The 23081-nt window shown below is 33.5% G+C and overlaps 1 protein-coding gene and 1 pseudogene across 1 annotated transcript; both read right to left on the bottom strand.

The window, feature by feature from the left end:
• Positions 1–3097: 3097 nt before the first annotated feature.
• On the bottom strand, positions 3098–10033 carry LOC112018077 (probable amidase At4g34880; annotated as a pseudogene).
• Positions 10034–21996: 11963 nt separating this feature from the next.
• Positions 21997–22752, bottom strand: LOC112018076 (uncharacterized). The gene is made up of 2 exons (XM_024050583.1): positions 22357–22752; positions 21997–22248 (listed from the first exon to the last, which is right to left on the bottom strand). The coding sequence occupies exons 1-2, from the start codon at positions 22750–22752 to the stop codon at positions 21997–21999; spliced, it is 648 nt and encodes a 215-aa protein (XP_023906351.1).
• Between the last annotated feature and the right edge of the window lie 329 nt (positions 22753–23081).

Genomic DNA, 23081 nt, shown 5'->3' with positions numbered 1-23081 from the left:
TTATTTAGCTATAAACAAGTTGAGAAAAAAAAATACAGGGAAAATACTTTTGCCAAAAAAATAATAATAATAATAAACAAGGACCTATAGCTGCGCTTTTAAACTGCCTCTAAAGCCCATACTAAAAAAATTATTTTACATGTCTAATTTTACTTAATTGAAAATTATTTTCAGTTTGACTGAAAGTTTAGGTTGGGTGTGGGCCTCTCTCCCAAAAAAAAAAAAAAAAAAAAGGTTAGATGTGGGCCAAACACCTAAAATTTGGAGGATAATTTTTTCTTTAATCTTAATAATTTAACTGTTATTAATAATAAAAATACTATTTACTTTTAATTATAAGATATTACATAATGAGAATTTTTCAAAATGAAAAATTATCAATAAAATATAGAACAATTTATTTAAGTATATATAAATATATACATTTTGATAACTAAAAAAAATCAAAAGTATATCAAATAATTAAAAAATTATGCTTGTTGTATGCCAAATGTTTGGTAAATTACCTTCATAAATTATGAGGTTAGATTAATTACTTGATTTTTGGCTATGATAATTGTTATATAAGGTTATGAGTTGCATTCCTAGTTGTTAATATGTGCTAGCTACCACTATCTTATAGTGTGTATTCTTTTTTTCTAAAACACTTAAACAACTATAATTGGAGGTATATTTATTTTCTTCCACAACTCTAAATTTATTCTTAAATTTGATATTAAACTCATCCTTCATGTGATGTTATTATTAGAATATCTACTTTACTACAGTGTTGACTGATTTTGTTATTAGAATATGTAATTTACTATGGTGTTGACTAATTGGTTGTTGGTAGATGGCAATGTATTAATAATTGTTTCTTTGATGGCATGCATTGACTTACATGAGCAAAATTTTTTGGACAAAGTTTAATTACAAAATTTATTGTAGTCTAAGGGTACAATCCGACTTAATAAAATAAACATTTCTATATATTTTGAAAATTTAATCGTTGAATTGTATATTCTTTACTCTCTTAATACACATATCAAATTTTGTGTCAATCAACTGTTATTTACTATATGATTTATAAGATTGTATTTTATGTATAGTTTTAAACTATAAAAAATTGCAATTTAAACAATTTATTGATGACATAGCTATTGATCTTTAATTTTCTAAAATTTTTGTAAGCATGGAAGATGTAAGAAAAAAATGTAATCCAATGGTGGGTTTGTCAAAATTCACGTCCAATAAAAAGATATTAAGTAAGACTATATTCTTAAGTTACAATTAATTTTGTAACTAAATTTTGTCAAATGTTTTTAATGTTTTGAAAATGTATTTAATGTATTCAATTGGTAATGGATTAGTTTTATTGTACTATTTAGTAATATTGTTGTTAAATGAACTTATAACATTGTCTTTATTATATTTAGGATTGTGATAATGCAGGTGACCATTCTCCTACTGCACAAATTCAATCATCAGGGGAATCTCGTTAGGAAATATGTTGCTTGTGATTTTTTTTTTTTTTTTTGGTTTGAGGACTATTTAATTTATCTTGTTGCACTTAATGTAATAAATGGTTTGCAACTTTGATATGTCATTCAAGACATTTCAAATGTCTTGTATTGAGCATAACAATTATTATAGCTAGAAATTTTATTATTATATTATATTAATTTAATAATTTGAATATGTTTGATTATTGTGGGGTCTAAATTGCGTGCATAAACTAGATCTAGTCATTTGTTTAATATTGATTTTTATTTAGCTATAAACAAGTTGAGAAAACAAAATACAGGGAAAATACTTTTGCCAAAAAAAAAATAATAATAATAAATAAGGACCTATAGCTGCGCTTTGAAACTGCCACTAAAGCCCATACTAAAAAATTTATTTTACATGTCTAATTTTACTTAATTGAAAATTATTTTCAGTTTGACTGAAAGTTTAGGTTGGGTGTGGGCCTCTCTCCAAAAAAAAAAGGTTAGATGTGGGCCAAACACCTAAAATTTGGAGGAAAAATATTTTCTTAAGTAATTTTACATGGAAACAAATGGACCCATAAATATAAAATCTTAATTATTAGCAATTTTATATCTTAATGAGTATGAAGAATGTATTTTAAATAAATAAATAAATAAATATATATATATATATATATAATATAGAAAGTTTCATAAATATTATAGAAGTGACATTTAAGTTAAAAAAATTTCCACTTCAAACTTTTGTTTTAGGGCTCAAACTATATTGAGCCGACCTTGTTAATTTGATCGAAAGCATTTAAATGCTAATGTTCTTATGTCAATAATTTTTTTAGTCATGGTCCTTTATATTTAATTTTGAGCATGTTTTAATATTACTTGTGTGTAATTGGATCTAGACTTTTCGGGTTTTGTACCCAATAATTCACTTGCTACAAAAATTACAAAATTAGATGAGACACATAGTACAAAATTAAACTCCAATTAAAATTCAATTTAGAATATAATTGAATTTAGACTCATTAATTTTTGTACCTAATAAGTCACTTGACACACAAATTTAAAAATTAGATGAGACACGTGGCGCAAAATTAAACTCCAATTTAGAACTTTAGCATCCATTCATTAGGAATCTTAATATCTTGAAATTTAATCATTTTTGGAACTTGAACTTTAGCATCAGAAGTTGAACATTGAATTAACATTGTTTTACCAGAAGGTTCTCTATTGATTTTAGCACCAGGGCTCAATTGAGTACCAAAAAGTCTGTAATAAACGCGGTAAATCAAAGCAAAAGGTTTACTACCTTCTTCCATGTTATAACCAGATGAAGCAATATTCAAAGTCAAAGCTTTAACAATATTAAGATTATCCAAAATAAGAGTAATATTAGGATAACAGTTGAAATAAACAGGACCATCATGCAAAGAAACAGTAATCATACCAAGAATGCTATATATATATATATTATGCCTGATGTATTATCTGCCATAAGAAGATATATTAATGCTTCATTACTTGTTATATTGATAGACGGGAATCACCAGATCACACAAGTTTAATCGAAATACATGATTAAGATGTATTAATACAAGTTCTTCAATTTAAAATAGAGGTTGTTCTAAACATCAAGGTTTAAATGAAGGTGGCTCTCTAATCTTAGTAGCTAGCTCAAAGCCATGTGCAATCTCAATCAACGTTGGCTCTGAGCCCTTTAGTCCACCAAAGGTTATGCCAAAAGGCACAGCTTTATTATCATATCCTGCAGGGACACTAATACCAAGGAACCCCCCAATTGCAAGAACATGAGCAGCATCGGAATCAGGTGTTACCAATGCATCTAAGCTAATCTTACTTATCAGTTTCTTAAATCCATCTCCGGACAGTTTTTCCAGGTTCAGCAATGCTGCCTTCTCTTTATTGCCAATTCCATTTGTGGCTTGGAATGCTAGAAAGATGTCTTGGCCAAATTCCTTAATCTTTTCCTGCATGTCCATTCAAGTCAAATTTTTAGCATCAAAAGAACAAGCTTTGCCCATGTCGCTTGAATATACAACAATGGATCGAAGAAATTAAGGGAACCTTTGATAATACGTCACCCAGGAGAAAGTAAGTAATTGAAACTTTTATTTATTATATTGTTGAAGTAACACCAATAATTTATATTTATTATCACGCAAGTTTGTAAGTTTTGTATAATAAAATTTGTTGTAATTTTAGAAATTTCCTACTTGCCACATCTGAGAACTTGATGTTGAAGGTTATTATATCTGCCAAGGACCGCACTGGAGAAACCACTTGATCTTTTAGATATGCATTTAAGAATAGTTTGAACTTAGCCAGCAAAGCCGTTGCTTCCCTACTTTATGTGACATTCAAGATAAAATCAATGTTGGCTATTTCCAAGTGGTCTATCAAAATTGCACCTTCTTGCCTTTATAACATGAAAATTATGACATATTAAAGCAACATCACTATGTAGACCCAATTTTTTACTTGAATAATTTTGCTGTTTATTTAGATTAGTACTTGGAAATATTTTACCTTAAAGTCTGGAAATGATAGTCAAAAGCTTTAGCCTGGAGAGATCCAGTGCCAGAAGTGAAGAAGGGATTCCTAACCACTCCCAACCTCTTCTTTGAGCCTATGAGCATTTAGAAACTGTTTATAGCCACCACGTGGAATGTACTTTAATGCATCCTCTGTTGCGTTATCATTGTAGTCGAAACCTGTAATGGCATCAAGAACATAAACAGCATCTGATACCGTCCTGTGATTGGCTTATTCAGTTAGTCACAATATATGACACTCCACTTAGACCATTTGTACATACATAACCATGGTGAATGAAAATTGCAACACAAGTCTTAGAAAAAAAGAAGAAGAAGTAAACCTTTTAGAGATAGATATGATTATGCTATTTGGAAATCATATAGAATAATGTCAAAATGGATTATGCCATATTACGTTGTGTAAAAGCTACTGCGTAATGTTTGGGCCACATTTTTAATGGCTCAAAACAATTGGGCCCTTCAAGAAAAACAATACTTTATCCCTTGGATACAAATGCAATTTTTCAAAATTAGAAGAGATGGAGTTTACAGAGCGGCTGGCCCAGCTTGGAGCCATGGAAAGAACAATATGGCCTATGTGGCCCAATTTAACCTTCATCACTTAACATGTTGATATGAGTAGCAAACTCGACACATGCGACGAATCCAGGCCAAAAAAACAAGCCAATCAAAGTTCGACAAGTGACAAAGGGATGAGAAGGACCAAACACGTTACCAATTCAGATTGATTTTACTTTATTAATCCAAGTTACTTGATTGATATTTGTAATAGAAAATTTTAGATGGAGCACTGTGCCCAGTTGGATGCTTAGAATTGTAATGGTAAATGTAACCCTCAATATTTTCTGTTTATCTTTTATATTGGTTACATGTTTCACAGTTAGTCAGAGAGCACTCACCTCATGTGGACATTATATGTTACGAAATATTAGTTGCATACCATCGTTACACAAAATACCATCTTGTGAATGTGAATACATTGCAATGCTTCATAACACAATCACAAAAAACACATTAGAGCATTCGCATCGGTTTGTGCAAATATTTTTTACTATTTTAGTATAAAAATCTTTTTATTTTCTATTTTATATAACCACTTTAATTTTAAAAAATCCTCACATTATATTATCTGTTCTATTATCTATTTTATTAAAATATCAAATTTTCGTGATTTTTTAATTGTTTCTCTATCTTTAATATTATTCATACATCAGAACTACTATTCACTCTCTTTTTTCATTTTCGAGAAACACAAAAAATGAATAAAATATGGATATACACAACTAGATAACCATGTAAATTTACACAGTTATTATAACTAAAATGGAAAATGAACCATAGATGCATATTGTGGGGGATAGAAGGACCAGGCCCAAGTTAATGGGCCGAACATCCGCAAGAAGACTGTTTCACATCCGAAGAGGAGGGAACAGAGACTGCGAGGCCCAGGTTGGGTTGGAATCCCCTTGGCAGGGGATCATCTCTGTCCGAGGAGGATGGTCCCGGTCCGAGGAGACAATCTCCTGTCCGAGGAGGATGTTTCTTCCTGATATGTTGCTGGAGATCGATGAAGTAGGGGAAAAGCCTGGTGGATCGTCCGAGGATCCCACCTGATCAAGATAAGCTCAAAGCACACTTAAGAGCGATAAGGATGAAGAAATATCTGAGGGGAAGGCTGCTGCCACCGTATTCAATGCATTGCAACAGCTTTTCTGGCCGCATTTATGTGGAGAAGACATCTGAACAGTGCTTCATGACCTACCGCCACTCACACAGAGATGAAAAGCAGCTGCCCGACGTGACAGGTACTTGAGCAAGTCCATGGATGGGGAGCACGTGGACGGTAAGGATGAGAGTAAGAGTGGCTATATAATAGAGGGAGAGGGTTTGAAACAAACCATGGAATGGATGAGAAATTAATCGGAAAATAAGAAAAGGAGTGATAATACTTTGTTGTGAATCCCTTGTTAACTCTAGTTCATCAACCCATACTCTACAAATCTATTGTTTTTGGGTTTACGTAACGAAATTAGACCCTACACATAGCTTTATATAAACTGATATAAGTAATTTTTAAAGTTAATTGGCCAAAAAATTGTATTTAAGCCATTTTTCATGGAATGATGCAGGTGCTCTTATAATCTCAAAATGGAAAGTGTAAAATCACATACCCAATAGTGTCCTGCCTAGGAGAGATTGAGTTAGAACTAGCAGGACATAGGATTGAGCCATTAGTCTCGGTCCCAAGTGCCACCGCTATTAGATTTGCCGCAGCTGATATTGCTAGCCCACTACGTACTTGACCCACAAGGAGTTGCTGATAAAACGTAAGGGTTCTTCATGCAATAGCAAAACGTTAGGTCTTGGTCACAATTAAGTTTTTAGGCTTGAATCAAAGCTGCATTAAGTATATAGTTTTAGTTTTTTTTTTTTTTTTTTTAATTTTTTTTAAAATAAAAGTATATATATAGTTTGTTAGTGTTTCCTGTTTAGCTCACTTTATCAAATTTTTTCTGGCCAAATTCCATCTAATATTTAAGTTTACTTGAGTTTCAGCATCTTAACTTCGATATTTTTCTACTCTAATTTTTCCGCCTTTTTTAAGGTTAGATTTTGTAGATGTCTGCTGAAAATTAGATGCTAAAATTGAGAATCCGAGAACCATTACAATTGTGGTTTGGGATTTCCATTGATATATATGTTTTATAAATAATTCAGATTTGGCTAAGGAAATATTTACTTTATATTCATTTATTTTGCAAACAAGCCAATACCATTTAATTAAGTATGATTATCTCGATTAAGTATATCTAATATTATAATTATATCAACTTGAGATTGAATTGTGTAAGTTTGTAAACAAATATGTAAAATATCTAATTACTCTTTTTAATTTAGGGATAATAAAAATAAAAATAGTGTTAGGGTACATTTTTTATACCTAATATTATTTAAATAACACCTATTTATTGGGCTTCTGTAAATATTTTGACTATTATTATGCTATCCCACAACCATTCTTCTTTCCATCACAAAATTGGACTGCAAATATAAAACGCTATAAGACCCAATATTTCTGTAAGGGCTAATCCCAAATTATTTATTTATTGAGCAAGTTAAAATCTCACTCTTTTCTAAAGCCCAAGAATTTTATGCTTAGAAATATTTGAAAATCCAAGATTAAAATACATGGCAAAACAATTTATTATTGGAATTCAAATTCATAATCAAAACCCATAATTCAAATTATTGGCAAAACAATTTTATCAATGAAATTCAAATTCATAATCAAAGCCCATAATTCAATCTCATTGCAAATTATTTATCAAAAAGCCTAGTTCTCACTAGCAACACCAAAAAACACAGTTCTCACTAGCAATATAAAAAAAGCACAGTTCTCACTAGCAACATCAAAAAGCCTAGTTCTCATTGGCAACATCAAAAAGCTCAGCTATCACGGGCAATATTAAAAAGTCTAGTTCCCACTGACAATATCAAAAATCCCAGTTCTCATTGGCAATATTAAAAGCCCAATTCACATTACCAATATCAAAAGCCCAATTTACGTTTGCAATATTTTATCAAAGCCCAAGACTATTAGCACTTGGCAAAAACACCATGTCATAATTATTTCACTTAAAAGTCCAATGATGAACAGTGTTTCAATTCCTTAATCATTACTATAATCTATGGAAATCATCTTATAAGAGCTCATGGAAAGTCATTTATCTTAAATTATGATGTGGGTGAGTTGGGCTCGAGGAACCAGATCAGCCCACCTGGACAAAGCCCAACACGAGGCCTAAGGCCCATTAGGTGATGTGGGCCCGATACGCATGGGGGAAGGTAACTCCGGGCTTCATCGCAATAGGCCCAATCTCTAGCTGAGTGCCAAGAAGTGGGGTGACAACATCCCAAGAGATTCCTTATAGGTCAGTGGTCTAAGCCGACCACAAAGGAAATCTATGTGCGGTCCCAACGTGGTCGGTCATTGAGAACTAACGATTCTGAAAGGAATCCACTCCTGAACACTGTCCGGCATCAGGAACAAGTTCCAAGGGAATCCGAGTCCAAATCTTCTGTCCCACTTTTCCTGCTCCACTCTATACTCCACCAATAAATACTTGTCACATGTTCACCTAATTAATTAAATATTATCATTATTGACTTATTAATTCTACAGTTATTAATTAATAGTATCACGTGGCAAGTATTTATTGGTGGAGTATAGAGTGGAGCAGGAAAAGTGGGACAGAAGATTTGGACTCCTTTTTACCCTTATAATCGACAATGATCATAGGCTTATCACCAGGACCTTCAATAACCTTGAATGGCCAAAGATTGATATCACTTTGAACCAACGGATCGCTGAATCTCCTACCAATCAATCGCTTGGCATCTACATGACAATACCATTTTAAGGAATTAAAAAATGATTTGACAACAATAAAGCATAAGGAGCAGAAATAAATTATTCATTTCTTGTCCATAGGTATGTATATATATATATATATATATTTAAGTAGAATTAGAAAACATCAAAAATTGGCAGCTTAAGCTCTTGCTGATGACCTTGAAATTTTTTTATTTAAATCGATACGAAATCCCTGAAATTTGTAACAGAGAACTTTAATTAAGATCATATTGACTACAATTAATAAAGCCAAAACTGTCCGTAATTGATAGCTTTTAACACCATGCGTGGTAGAATTTGAACGAGATTGTCGCCTATAAAATGGTGAATATGAATGCTATAAAACATTGTGATATTCGGGTAAGTTCGTTTTTTCCTGGGTTTTCTTGACTTTTTTAATTAGGTAAAGCATAGTAATATATTTATCATTCGAAGAAAAAGTAGAGTTATATTTTTATTAAAAAACAGAAGTATAGATATATTTTTATGTAATTTAATTTCAAATAAAATAAAAGGCAAATAATAATAAACTCGTCCAAACATATTACAATTATTAAGTCGAACAACCCTGCATCTTTTGGCTAATATTTTAGTGCAAACTAATTTTGCAAAAGGAATAACTAGAAACGACCGGAAAATAAGTTCCATTTTTTGCTTTGAATTATTCACTAATCTGATCAACTAATGCACAGAAAAGTTTAATAATTATATATGAGACATTCAATTAATAAGTACTAAATTCTCAAAAATAAATTTAATAAGTACTTTTGATAAATAACAAGTTAAATTAGAGAATTTGTGAAAAGGATTTTTCCTAATTTAATTAGAAATTATTAAACCTAAAATTAGAATTTGTTTAGTATTAGGGTCCTAGTTATCTCTATGCTCCAGGGGAAAGTTTATTTAAATATTATACATATTAATTCAATAAGTACTAATAAATAAAATTTAATTAGATAATTTATAAAAAAAAAAGAAAAAAGAAGAAGAAGAAGATCAAACCTAATTTAATCAAAATTTGTTGTACCATTTGTTTACTTATCAAAAACGATGGTGAATTTTAATTAATTTAAACTAATTTAGTTTGATATTATTTCTAACTATAAAAAATAAATTAATATATTAGAATGAGTCCAGGGGTGGAGCCAGGGGTGAGGGGCCAATTGCCACTCCTTTAAACGACTCACACTCCAGAGAAACATACATTGATACCAACATAAAAAAGGGGGGAAAAATACTTCCCTCGCATATCAAAGTATATACCTTTTTCACCTACTTCACTTTTCTGTTCAAGTAGCTTTTATCTTGTCTAGGTTTTCACCCATTTTATTAGTTTCTTTTCTTTTTCATTTTTTCACTTATTTCACCATTTATCAAGGAAGACGATTTCGTAACGTATTGGCAGGTACCGCTGGTATTTTCCGTTCCGATAAGTCGGCCGGTACAAAAACGTAGTGATTTCATTCCAGATTAAATACCGGTCATACCAGAATCATTTCAGCCGTACCAAGGTAAACATTGGATTCTGGCCGGTTAATGGATATCGGCCAATACTGAACTTGACCCAAAAACGCCATCTAATCTACTAGTTTTCTCCTCTTCACGCTGGATGGGCTCTCTCCAGCTCTTTGCCCTTTACACCATTGATTTTTTTGGCTTAACACTGGGATGATATTGCTGACTAGAGGTGAATGGTGGCACCATTGATTCGTTGACGTTGCGAAATGGGGCTTAAAGCTTAGAGTAATAGATAGAGAAAGAGAGGCTGAAACTAAAAGCTTTAACTTGAACACAGAGAAAGAGAGTGTGTTTTGAGATCTGAAAATGCGAAGTGGGAAGTATACAAGCAATAACATGTGAACATAGAAAAACTTGATAAACTTTGGAAGCCATGATGACATATTGACTTCTTTTTTTTTCCCTCAGTTTTTGTGAGTTCTAATGGCAGAATAGGTAGCTTTTTAAATTTTTATTTTTTGGGTTTACCATTACCACCCATAAGCTTTTCTAATATTATAATATTTTTGTACTAATGGTAAACCTGAAACGGTATACCGGTATCTGAAATATATCGTACCGTTGACCAGACTGGTACAACCTCCGGTACAATATTGACTCCCTTGCTATTTATGTCTCTTTTCTTGTTAAGTAATACCGGTACAGCCTCCGGTACGGTATTGACTCCCTTGCTATTTATGTCTCTTTTCTTGTTAAGTAATTTACGTATATTGCAAATTCTATGACATTAGTCTCATAAGATGATATATCACCATCACAAAAAAATAAATTTAAATAATTATTTATTACTTTTTCAAGTGGCACTAATCACATTCTTACCATATCAAATTATTAGCATTTTGTAGTAAAATTTGTAGTAATTTAATATATATATATATATATTTTTTTTTTGTCTTTTTTTTATACAGAAAGCAATTGAATCATATTTAATGATTAAATTAATTAATATAATCCAAGCTAAAATATGCCTTATAGTTATTGTCAGAAAATAAAGTATCTAATTTTTTATATGTCAATTTACGATGTAGTTAAACNATATATATATATATTTTTTTGTCTTTTCTCCTGGAAATTCAATTATTGGGCCCCATAATTACATAAATTAATATTTTTTAAAACTTAATGCTCTTACAGTGCTAGACTAAATCCCTAAAAGCATTCTCCCCAATGTTTTAAACTCGTTATAAACCCAAATTGTTTTCTCAATTTATTCTAACGGGTCAAATCAGATGTTTGAATTTTGTATATTTAGATAAATCTCTTATTTATTTTTTTGTTTTGATCTCTGATAAATCTCTTACTAACAAGAATACCAAAAAAAAAAAAAAAATGCAATTATACTCTTAAAACTTTTAGATTGATTTGTTTTCTCAATTTATTCTAAGGGATCAAATTAGATGTTTGAATTTTGTATATTTAGATAAATCTCTTATTTATTTATTTATTTTTGATATTTGATAAATATCTTCTTTTATTTATTTATTTTTTATATAGCAAAAAGTAGAATTTATTTATATAGAATCACTTTGTACAATGGGGAAGAGAAAAATGGGGCATTCTTCTAACCAAAGAATAACATTCTCTTTCTCTTTTGTAGCAGTAGCCAAAGCTAGAACAACACAATTACATCGTAAAGGAAAAATTCAAAAATAAAATAAAATAAAATATCTTACTTTGGTTGTTAGTAACTATAAATTTGTTATTTTTATTTCTTTATTTTAATGATATGAAATATATACACTATTGTTTATTTATTTACTATTATTATTGATTGATATTTTTAGATTAACTTTGTTTTAATATTGAAATTTAACCTTATCCACCCTTATACTGAAATTATGGCTTCGCTACTAAATGTGACAACAACCACCAAGCAATAGTTCCAAATTTTGGGGTAAAAATTCACTCCCTTAGTCCTTTGTGACAGATGTCACTATGCTAGGAGGGCCACTTTATGACAAATTATGAGTTATTGTGTAATGTAATATAGTTGTCATTATTGACGGAGACCAGAAATTGATCGTCGACAAGACCTGCGATTGATCGTCGATGAGGAAGACGACCTATCTTGCGTCCTTGTAGAAGACGAACATAGGGGCAAGACCCCGTCATCACAGTTAGTATGGGATACGTGCATTAATTGCACACCTGAACACTTGCCGGATAGCTGTCTTTCCCTAATTACATCAGGAGTAGTTACAAGAACAAGAGCGGCACAACGGTCGTTCGTTACATCGTAACTGAGGCAATCATTGTTCAATAAATGCAACGGTCAGGAGAGAAATGCTCAACCAGCATTTAACGAACATAATTGCATTGACCCAGGGAGGGGTATAAAAAGTAAGCTCGATGCGAAGAAGCAGGTAAGAGAACTAAAAGCTAGAAAATAACAAACTGTGAGGAAATTGAGTTTGGATTGCGTAATCTGACTTAAGCATCAGAGTATTTCCAGCTCGCCTCACACCGACGAAGGTACCCTCTTTGCTTTCTTCTTGTATTGACTACAGGTCCGGAAGTCGTCCATCACTCTGACGAGGAACATACTGATGAGGCACATTTTCGGCTTCATCAGCTTGGCGCCGTCTGTGGGAAACGACTATCGTGCAGTAACACCTCCTGATCCTGTGGTGATAGCCCAGCAAATCCAGGCTTTGACAGCAAATGTACAGGAGTTAATGAAGCACAACGACGAACTGAAACGACGAGCCGGCCGAAAGGGAGTAACACTTTGCTTCATCGGTGGAGTCGAAGCAGGCATGATGAAGAAGCCAGCAGCCCTGCGAATAGCAAGGGAAAAAGTGTGACGGAGTATACTGGACAGTCTGTACCTGGAAATGTAGTTTGATGCAGAATCTAAGGAAAGAGCTCGATGAAGTAAAAAACGCCATGAAGGGAAAAACAGCAATGAATATGGATGGTATGCTGAAACGGACGGACTCGCCCTTCACACCCTGTGTCTTGGAGTGCCCCTTGCTTCCAAACTTCCATCTGCCACAGCTAGAATTCTATGATGGTACAAAGGACTCTCTTGATCATATAGGAGCCTTCAAAACCATCTTGAATCTGCAACAAACCCCGGATAAGGTTATCTGTAGGTCGTTCCTGGCCACACTTAGAGGAGCCGCAAGAGTTTGGTTTAGCAAATTGCCAGCGTCTTCCATTGAGAATTTCGAGCAACTTAGTGACTCCTTTGTTCTCCATTTTATCAGCGGACAGCAGCACAAAAGGCCACCTTTTACTTGCTGATGATAAGACAACAAGAAGGGAGAGCTTGAGGGATTATGTGAAGCGGTTCAACAAGGCTGTATTGGAGATCGATGAGCTGACGACCAGGTCATTGTGACGACCTTCCAGGCGAGGCTTAATAATCCCGACTTTATCTTTTCATTGGCAAGACACCACCAACCTCCATGATTGATCTGCTGTTTAAAGCTCAAAAGTATATGAACGGGGAGGACACCCTTATGGCCAAAGGCTTAATGGGAAAACGAAAGAAGGACGAGACCAGCGAGTCTCATGGAAAGAAAAAGGATCGCAAGGACCTGTATTCGGACACAAAGACTAGCAAGAGCGGTTCTGACGCCCTAAGGAAAAAGGGTGAATTTCACACCTTGGTTATGCCCGCTGACAAAATACTGATGCAAATAAAGACGAGCCAGGTTAAATGGCCTAAGCCACTAAGTACGTCTCGAGGAAATGTGACCCAAAGAAGTATTGCCGTTTTCACAAGGATCATGGTCATTACACTGATGATGTCGTGATCTGAAAGAACAAATAGAAGAATTGATCCAGCGTGGAAAGCTTCAAAAGTTCATGAAAAGGGACTATCAGCCTCAGCTCAAGACTGAAGAGAAAAATCATGATGACGGAGGGTGACATACGAGATCATCCAAAGCAAGTTGTGGGAGAAATACGAATAATACTGGGGGCCGTATCGGGAGGCTCATACAAGTCTTTGAAGAAGATGTACTACAGATAGGTCAATAGTGTTCATATGAAGCACCCATCCTAGATGTAAGATTATGATGAGACATCAATTTAAGAGGGATCAATTGGGAATAAAGCAACCCCATGATGATCCACTTGTCATCACTTTGGAGGTGGAAGGATTCACCACGAGAAGTGCTAGTGGACAATGGAAGCAGTATAATAATATGACGGCTACCAACAGCTGAGATTGGATAGAGGCTCAGACTTTAATTCTCCCGGTCAGTTTCAGGGAGATAAAAATTTACCCAATGGGAAACGTCACGCACCCTACCTACCAACAGGTAACAATTCAAGCAATCTGGTCAAGAACTGACTCAACTGGTCATCCTTGAGATATTCACACTTAGCTTAAAGCAGAGTTCTATTGCTTAGTGATTTCCGATAAAAGGCAATAATATAGACAACCTCCATGGCAGAAAGAAATCGGTGCCCAACAAAGGCCAGTGGGTAGTAAGAACCGGAAAAGAATCGTCCCACACTAGAGGTACACCTGGTAGAGGGAGATGACGAAGTGACGAAGAGTGGACGGGGCAAGCACCCCTTTGAAGAGAAAAATTGTAGAGTTCCTCAAGCAGAAATCTAGATGTCTTTGCTTCCACGAAGATATGCCTGAGAAACAGGTCATAGAACATAAGCTGAAGTCGATCTGAAAAAAGAGTCCAGCAGAGACGACACTTTTGCCCCAGAGCAGAAAAAGCAATTATGGAGAAGTCTTTCAGCTAATGGGGCTACCCGTCAAAAACGTTGATTGAGTGAGCAAGCGATCAACTGGTTGTCATAGGGAAAATTTTTTTTTTCTTTAATCTTAATAATTTAACTGTTACAAATAATAAAAATACTATTTACTTTTAATTGTAAGATATTACATAATGAGAATTTTTCAAAATGAAAAATTATCAATAAAATATAGAACAATTTATTTAAGTATATATAAATATATACATTTTAATAACTAAAAAATCAAAAGTATATCAAATAATTAAAAAATTATGCTTGTTGCATGCCAAGTGTTTGGTAAATTACCTTCATAAGTTATAAGGTTAGATTACTTGATTTTTGGTTATGATAATTGTTATATAAGGTTATGAGTTGCATTCCTAGTTGGTTATGATAATTCAGTGCATGGATGCTCGCCTTGACACTCTCACTAATGAGTTGCATCAAGTGACCACCCGTGTGGGTCGTATTGCACGACGCCAGGCTCGCCTTGGTGGCTTTGTTGCTTCTCCCTCTCCATCTCTACAAGCTTTAGAGGATGAGGACGATGGTGATGGCTCTAGTGATGATGATGATGATGAGGATGAGGATGCTAGCTCTTCCAGTGACAAGGAGATGACTGCTTCTCAGTGACTTACCCTTTGTCATTCATGACAAAAAAGGGGAGTACTTTTGGGTATGGGAGTAGTCATGTATTTAGGGGAAGAGTTAGCATAGGACATTTTTGTTAGGGAGAGTGTTCTTTTTGTTTATGAGGGATGTAGTGAGGACTTATGTATCTTTTCTTTTCTCTCTTTTAGATACATTATCTCTTGTACATTGGTTTTGTGACCATTTAGTGATAGCAAACATTGTATTTATCCTTGATATATATATTTGATGATGTTGTTATCGCATTTCACCTATCTCTCCATGTGTTGTTTATTTTCTCTCTCTCTATACACATGTTTCTTATTTATTGTATGCAATCCATTATTTCTATTTCACACTAAGATGCCTTGATGAGTTTTGTTTAAAGTGTTTCAGAAATACAGGTTGTCAAAATCTATCATGCCATGAACTCTCTTCTTGCAAAGTTTTTCAAGAATTTGTGTTAGGATTAGATTTTATCATATTCAACAAGTGAGTATGAGTTGAGTGATTTATGACTTCTCTCATATTTCATTTGTTTGTTGTGGTTTTGTCACAGATTGCCAAAGGGGGAGATTGTTAGGACATATGTGGAACATGTTATGAACATATGTCATTTAGAATTGGCTAATCTTTTGACAAAATGCACTTTACTTGTAATTTGGTAGATCTAGGATATGTTTAATGCTTAAAGGAACAAGAGTTCAAGTTCAAGTATTAAAGCCTTGCAAATCTATCCAAAATTCAAGCAAAGAAGTGTTGTTCATTAAATCTCGACAGATAGCTCGACAGATGTATCTATCAAGATTTAATATTTGAAACTCAACAGATAGCTCGACAGCTATATCTATCGAGAATTACGATATTCATATTTCCAAGTCTATTTTTTACGCATATCGAAGCTATTTGTGTAGGGTTTCTTCTCTCACAACTCTAGACATATATAAGGATTATTTTAAGGGTCATCACACTTGATGCAAAGGTTGTTGCACTTGTTGTTACATGCATATTGTGACTGGAGACAATCTGCCCTTGTTCATCTTTCTCTTGAAGAAGTTACTGTGTTTATACGCTATAGGGTTTTGTAACCAAGGAGCTTTTTGATCTTCATCGTGTTGATGAATTGAAAAACTTTGTAGTTAACATTCTTCTCAAGTTGGTGTGTTAGTCACATACTGAGATCCGTGCATTGATTAGTTAGTCACGTACTTAGAGACGTGCATTGAAAGGAGAGATTGTCACTATATTACAAGTCCAATTGGGTATTGAGGGCATTGAAAGGAGAGATTGTCACTATATTACAAGTCCAATTGGGTATTGAGGTAAGGGTTCAACTGTAGGTTGGTATAAGGTATTGAGATTCCTTTACTTGTAATCGCTTGTTTTGATGATAGTAGATTCTCGGGAGTGGTGACCTTAAATTCACCCTGTGGGGTTTTATCTCGGTGGTCTTTTCCATTCGTAAACAAATCACTTGTGTCAAATTTAATTTCCACTGCATTTAGTTATTTGGTAATTTGTTTGTGCTACCACTCTCATTGCATGTTAATTAACTTAATTAATTCACTTGGCTAATTAATTGGTTAATTTACCTAAGGGGTCAATACATTCTTGGCCTATCAAAATCAACCAACAAGAACACCAAGAAATTACTTGGAAAATCCGATCAATGCACTATAATAAAATAGAGATTACAACACTCAAGTTATGCCCAAAATCTGAGTTCACAATAAATTGGGAAAATACAATAATATCTCTAGGAACAAGTACAACCTCACTACAAAACCCGGTAGCAAGATCTTCCGCTTTGAATATTTCAACTTTCTGTGGTTGTAGCACCTAAATAATCATCCTAGAGAAAACTCTCAATTTATCTTCCTTGTGTGTCTTGAGCAAAAGAAAAATCACCTTTTCTTTTTTCCCTCAGTGCCGCACAAAACACTAATCTTTTTCCTTCGGTCGGCTTCAAAGCTGTGTTTCACTCTTCAGTCTCTCTAAATCTCTCTCTCTCTTTTTATAATACGTGAAAGCACATAATATGCTTTATATAAAAGCTTCTGCCACCTAACACTCCTATTCTTAATTGAATAAAAATCTTGGACTTCTTGTGCAACACATACACCTATTTCTAATGGAAATAGGATTCCTTCAATGCTCAAACGAAGTGCACCTCCCAACATCTCCAGCCCCAGTTGTATTGAGGACCTTTGTGGCTGATATGATAGGTTGTGTAATTGGCTCTTCACCTTCTACAAATAAGGTAGACCCTTTAGCCCCGAGTTTCACAAGGACTTGCTTAACACCCTAAAAGAATACAATTTTTAATATATATATGATAATACACCACCATTTAGCAAAAAAAAGAGAATATCACGGTACCAAAAAAATGCAGCAATAGGCCCTAACAAAACAAAAAAAAAAAAAAAAAAAAAAAAAAAAACGTGGCTAACAACACTTAGAAACACGGCTATAGACTTAACCTATAGTTGCGTTTTAAAAACGCAGCTATAGGTTAGCTATAGCCGCGTTTTTTGTAAATGCGGCTAAAAGAAACGCGGCTATAGCCTGCCTTTTTGTAGTGGCACAGGTTGAAATTTTTGTTTTTTATTTGGGTGTCTGCAAAAATACTAAAAAAAAATTATTGAATCATGTTCGTGTTTGAATTATTTTGTAGTGTTGTACGATAGCAAAAGTCCTAATACTAATTTATTGTGATTTGGAATTAACAAAGCTCATTCATACGAACAATAAAATATAGTAATATTATATATATATATATATATATGATTTTAGACAATTAGTACAGGTTTGTGAAAGGAAAAAATAAATAAAATAAAATGTTGAAGCATGTTTGTGTATGAATAAACTTCTGCTAGAAATTAAGATTATTTATTTATTTATTCATTGAAATTTGATAAGAAAGACTTGTATTTTTTTTAAATAATGTCTCATGTTTAAATTGACTCGCCCTAAATTTTAGGCTTAGTTAGGTTGTGTTTAATAGACACATCATTACCAAGCATGAATGGAATAACTTATTTCAAAACGCTAAATAATGTTAATGGTCCAAATTGAAATTTTTAAGTGCTACTACATTGTGCTTCTCATGCCAAAGGCCTTCTAGCTGAATTGGCATCTCCCCATATATAAAGTGCATGAGAGTCTAGGAGGGAAAATGTTCAAGCTGCAGGGTTAGTAGCATGTTGTAATTATCTCTAAAAAAAAATTGTGCTTCTCATAAAATAAAAAAAGAAGAAAAAGAAGAAAGTGTTACATGTATTTATACATAATTGCGTTACACAAATATAGAATATTTTCTCTTACTGAAATATTTGTTGAAGGGACAAAATTATCCAAAAAGTCTAGAGGCACTAAAATGTTCACTGAAAATTACACGTGTTCCCTTTTGTGGTTATAATATTGTGGGTCCATAAACAAATAAAAATCAATATATCGTTAGGAGAAATATGATTTGAACCCTAAATGTCTCACTTGAAAATACTTGGAGGTATCAACTAATTGAGTTCCATGACTATTGATTGAACCCAAGTGAGTTGAATGGTAGAAAGAGCATAGACCTTTTTGTTTTTGTTTTTGTTTTTGTGTTTTTTTTTTTTAATTTTTTTTTCAGTAACAAGGCTAAAAATGCAATGAGAGAGAGAGAGAGAGAGAGGTTGGTCATGGTAGGTTACAATAGGTCGATTGGGTGCGTATGCGTATGCACTCTTTGTAAGCCTTTTGGAAGTTGGGCTCAAAAATGGGTATTGGGCTTGAGAATGGATTTTGGACTTAGGCTTGGTTTCTTGAATCACATTTTGGGTTTTATTAAGTTATTGGGCTCCACACACAACACTGATCACTTTGGTAGTGATTTGACTTGATTTCTCGTCATTGGGAATGAAAGGCTTGGAGATAGGTCGAAATGAAATTGGGTATCTACAAATTGAGTTTGGTAGGGCATTAAAGGGCTAAAGGGTAAAAGCAACTAATAAAATATGTATTTTTAAAATATTATGTATGTTAGATCAGGTCATCCCTTATTTATCAACCTGAACAAAACTAAGATTAAATTCTTTTTTTTTTAAATTGATGAGTTTGTTAGGGATTTGGATGGGCTATGGCACCATGCAATTATCTTTGAGTTGTGAGATATAAAATTTAAAATGGTAAAATTAATAATAATAAAACGTTAAAAAGGTAATAAAAAGATAAAATGTTAAAAAAAAAATTCATGTTAATTTTTACATCAACAATTAGTAACTGTGTGATACACTAGATCTAAATATGTTGAGTAGAACCCTTGGAACTAGGGGCATGCATAGGTCAAGTTGGAGGGGTTTTCCAACCCTACCCAACCTTGTTAGGTTGAAAAATTATCAACCCAACCCACATGGGTTGAATTGGGTTGAGTTGGGTTGTCTCGTAAAAAATTGGGGTTTCATCAATTATTTAAAAAATATTTTCAATAAATTATTACAATTCATATAATATGCTTAAGTTATATTCTAGAGTTTTAAATTCATTAAAACTAATTCTCAAAGTACCAAAATCAATCGAACTAAAAAATTAGAATAAGGATAATAAAAATAAACTTATCTACATGGTGGGTCAAGTTGGATCAAATGGGTTGAAAATGCTATCAACCTAAACTCGACCTTACTTGAGACTAAAAATAAAATTTCAACTCAACCCAACCCAACCCACTAACCTACGAAACCAAATCAAAAGGTAGGATAAGGTTGGGTTGTGTCGGTTTGTGGGCTTGGGTTTCAGTTAGCTCAACTGGTAAAGTTTTTGATAGTTGTATAAGAGATTTGAGATTCAATTCTCACCTACACCAAAAACTGATTAGTGTTTTGGTCTGATGATAAAGAGCTATTATAAAAATAAAAAATAAAAAAAATAAAAAAAAAACTTACCAAAAAATTTTATTACCCGTCCAATAAATATTGCATTTTTTTTTTTTTTTTTGAGAAGGGATAAATAAATTTTGCATTTAAGTGTACTGTCCTTTCAAAACATAAACGAAAAAAGCAAGCATAAGTTTCTATTATAAAAGAGAAAGCATAATAGGTATGCACAATTTGATTTTTAAAAAATTGCATTGAAGACTTGAAGTGTATATTCATCTTCTATCTTTAACCTAAAAACAAAAAAGTAGTTGAGCACTCCAATTCAAAGTTTCAAACTAGTGATAGTATATAATGCCACACACACGTAATAGTTGGCAATACTGTGAGGGATTTCACAATTCGCTCCAATACCAATGGGCTTGATCTGCGATCGAATGCTATAAAAGATTTGTGCCCCCTTATCCTTCACCAATTGGTCGTTTGATGGATTGGTAAGGCACACGGTCCAACAAGTGGTATCAGAGCCAAGGTCATAGGTTCGAGTCGTTTAAGCCACATTGTGAGGGAGGGATTGTGAGGGATTTCACAATTCGCTCCAATACCAATGGGCTTGGTCTGCAATCGAATGCTATAAAAGATTTGTGCCCCCTCATCCTTCAACAATTGGTCGTTGGATGGATTGGTAAGGCACATGGTCCGACAAATACAACCCATCAAAATGAGGAGCACAAAGTCTGGTCAAATATTAAAAGTAAATGTGATGAATATCTGCATTAATGGCACTAAAATCTGCTCAACCAACAAGTCCTTGTCTTATTAATTCTCACAAACATTTTCCAAGAAAGAAAAATAAATAAAGTCCATGTCTTAAATCTAAATACTCAAAGGATCGAGTTTTTTGGCTAAGTAGTTTTTATGATTTTTTAATATTTATAAGATCCAAGATTTGAAACTTTTTGCTAGTTTCTTGGAGTTATCTCTAATAAATTTTTAATTTTAAATAACTTGGTATGTGTAAGAAAGAGAGATATATATCTGAGAGAACAATTAAATACTTGAAGATGTTTGAATAACTTCGTTAATCAAAAAAAAAAAAATTGGAGAGCAGCTTAAATAACCAAATAGGGCTGAAATTTGTAATCTTTTGTGAAGAAGATGTCTTGAATGTTATATCACCGCCTTAGAATACCTCAAACTCAAATCATACTTATATAAAGAAATTACTTTTGATGGCTACATCTTCATTATAATCCTAATTATGCAGTTACAATGAATCCTAAGCAGGATTTGTATAGAAATTAAAATCTATTGTTAGGTTTGCATGGACTCTAGATATAATTGGACATCTTACATGTTGAAGATTGGTTTAGTTTGTAATTAACTCTATAATTGTGTACATAAACTACATGTAGTAGTTGTAAAAGAACGACCTGTATAAAATAGTAATGGGAAAGAAAAATGCAACAACAAGAAGGATTTTGAGTCAATTTACTGATAGAAATAAGGTTAAAAGAAAAGGATGGAATGCGAAGAACATTTTCAAGAATCAAAGAAGCTGAAACTCGCACAGTTCCTATGTGAGTAACCTTAGCCATGTCTCCATTAGGCAACCTAATTGAAATTTGAATAGAAGAAGTAATGGTTTTAAAGAAAGAGATGGAATGTACCATGTGATTTGTGGCCCCACTATCAAGAATCCAATTAGTAGGATTGAGATGAGAAATATCAACAGTAGAAGAAAACACAGAATACTCTAAAGAAGGAAAAGAACAAATACCTGAGAGCTCATGATCTTGAAGTCCAATGGAAGACTGTGCAATGATTTTGGCAACCTAAGGAGTCTCTACAGCAGTTTCAGGTGGAGCTTGAGTACCAAAATGACACTGAGAATTCAATAATCCTATCAATTGTTGGTATTTTGCCTTAGTCAAAGACACTCCTTCATCTGAACCTTGGTCAATAGCAATGACATTGTTGGCAAAAGTAGTTGAACCAGCCATATTTTTGAACTTATAACCAGGTGGGTAGCCATGTAGTTTGTAACAATTATCCACCACATGTCCCATGGCACCACAGTGAGTACACTGAGGTCTCCCAACCTTGTTTTTGTTAAAATTCTTGGCATTGTTCTTGTTTCCCAAGGCTACCAAGACTGCAGCTGTGTCAACTTAAAATTTCTTTCCTGCCCCAACCTTTCTTTGCCTTTCATCTTGAAGCAATGGAGAGAAAACCTTGCTCAAAGGAGGGATAGGATCCATGAGTAGAATCCGTCCCCTTATTGCAGAGTAGGTATCATTCAACCCCATTAGGAAAGACATTGTACAATCTTCCACTTGATGATCACAAGTACAATTTCTGTAGGCAGTGAATTCATCCCAAATGCCCTTGAATTTGGTGTAATAGGCATTGATAGACATATCTTCTTGAGCCAAAGAACTAACCTCTTTTCTCAACTTAAAGATCCTAGGTCCATTACCTTGGGAAAACCTAAATTGCAAATCAACCCAAACCTCCCTTAATGTCTTGAAATAAACTTCACTGGGCTGTAAATCCTTGGAGATTGAATTGAATAGCCAAGCTAAAACCATGCTATTACACTTACACTAAGCTATATAGCATGGATGATCAGGTGATTGAGGTTTTGGTATTGAACCATCAACAAACCCAATTTTAGTTTTGGCATCCAATGAAATCAGTACAGCCCTACTCTAGGTATTATAGTTTTCTTCCGTAAGACGTTCCACAATAAGGGACACACCAGGGTTATCACTGCTAGTTAAGAAATGCAGACTAGAGGGATTTTCCCATGGTTGAACAACATGGTGAGCAATAGGTACAAAGGTACTAGAAGTAGCATCAGCCATTTTCAACACAAAGAAAGCCAAAACAATGAAATCCAAACACAATAGCCTCAAAC

Source organism: Quercus suber, unplaced genomic scaffold (assembly GCF_002906115.3).
Source record: "Quercus suber isolate HL8 unplaced genomic scaffold, Cork oak 2.0 scaffold_6, whole genome shotgun sequence".
Lineage (NCBI taxonomy): Eukaryota > Viridiplantae > Streptophyta > Magnoliopsida > Fagales > Fagaceae > Quercus > Quercus suber.
Note: the sequence above shows the minus strand (reverse complement) of the source record. Positions and strands in the feature narration are given on the sequence as shown.

Excerpts from the sequence above, each read along its gene's own strand:
- LOC112018076 (XM_024050583.1), bottom strand. The coding sequence starts at position 22,752 with ATGGTTTTAGCTTGGCTATTCAATTCAATCTCCAAGGATTTACAGCCC. Across the intron at positions 22,249-22,356 it reads AAGATGAAAGGCAAAGAAAG|TGTACTCACTGTGGTGCCAT; the intron begins GTTGGGGCAGGA and ends GGGAGACCTCAG.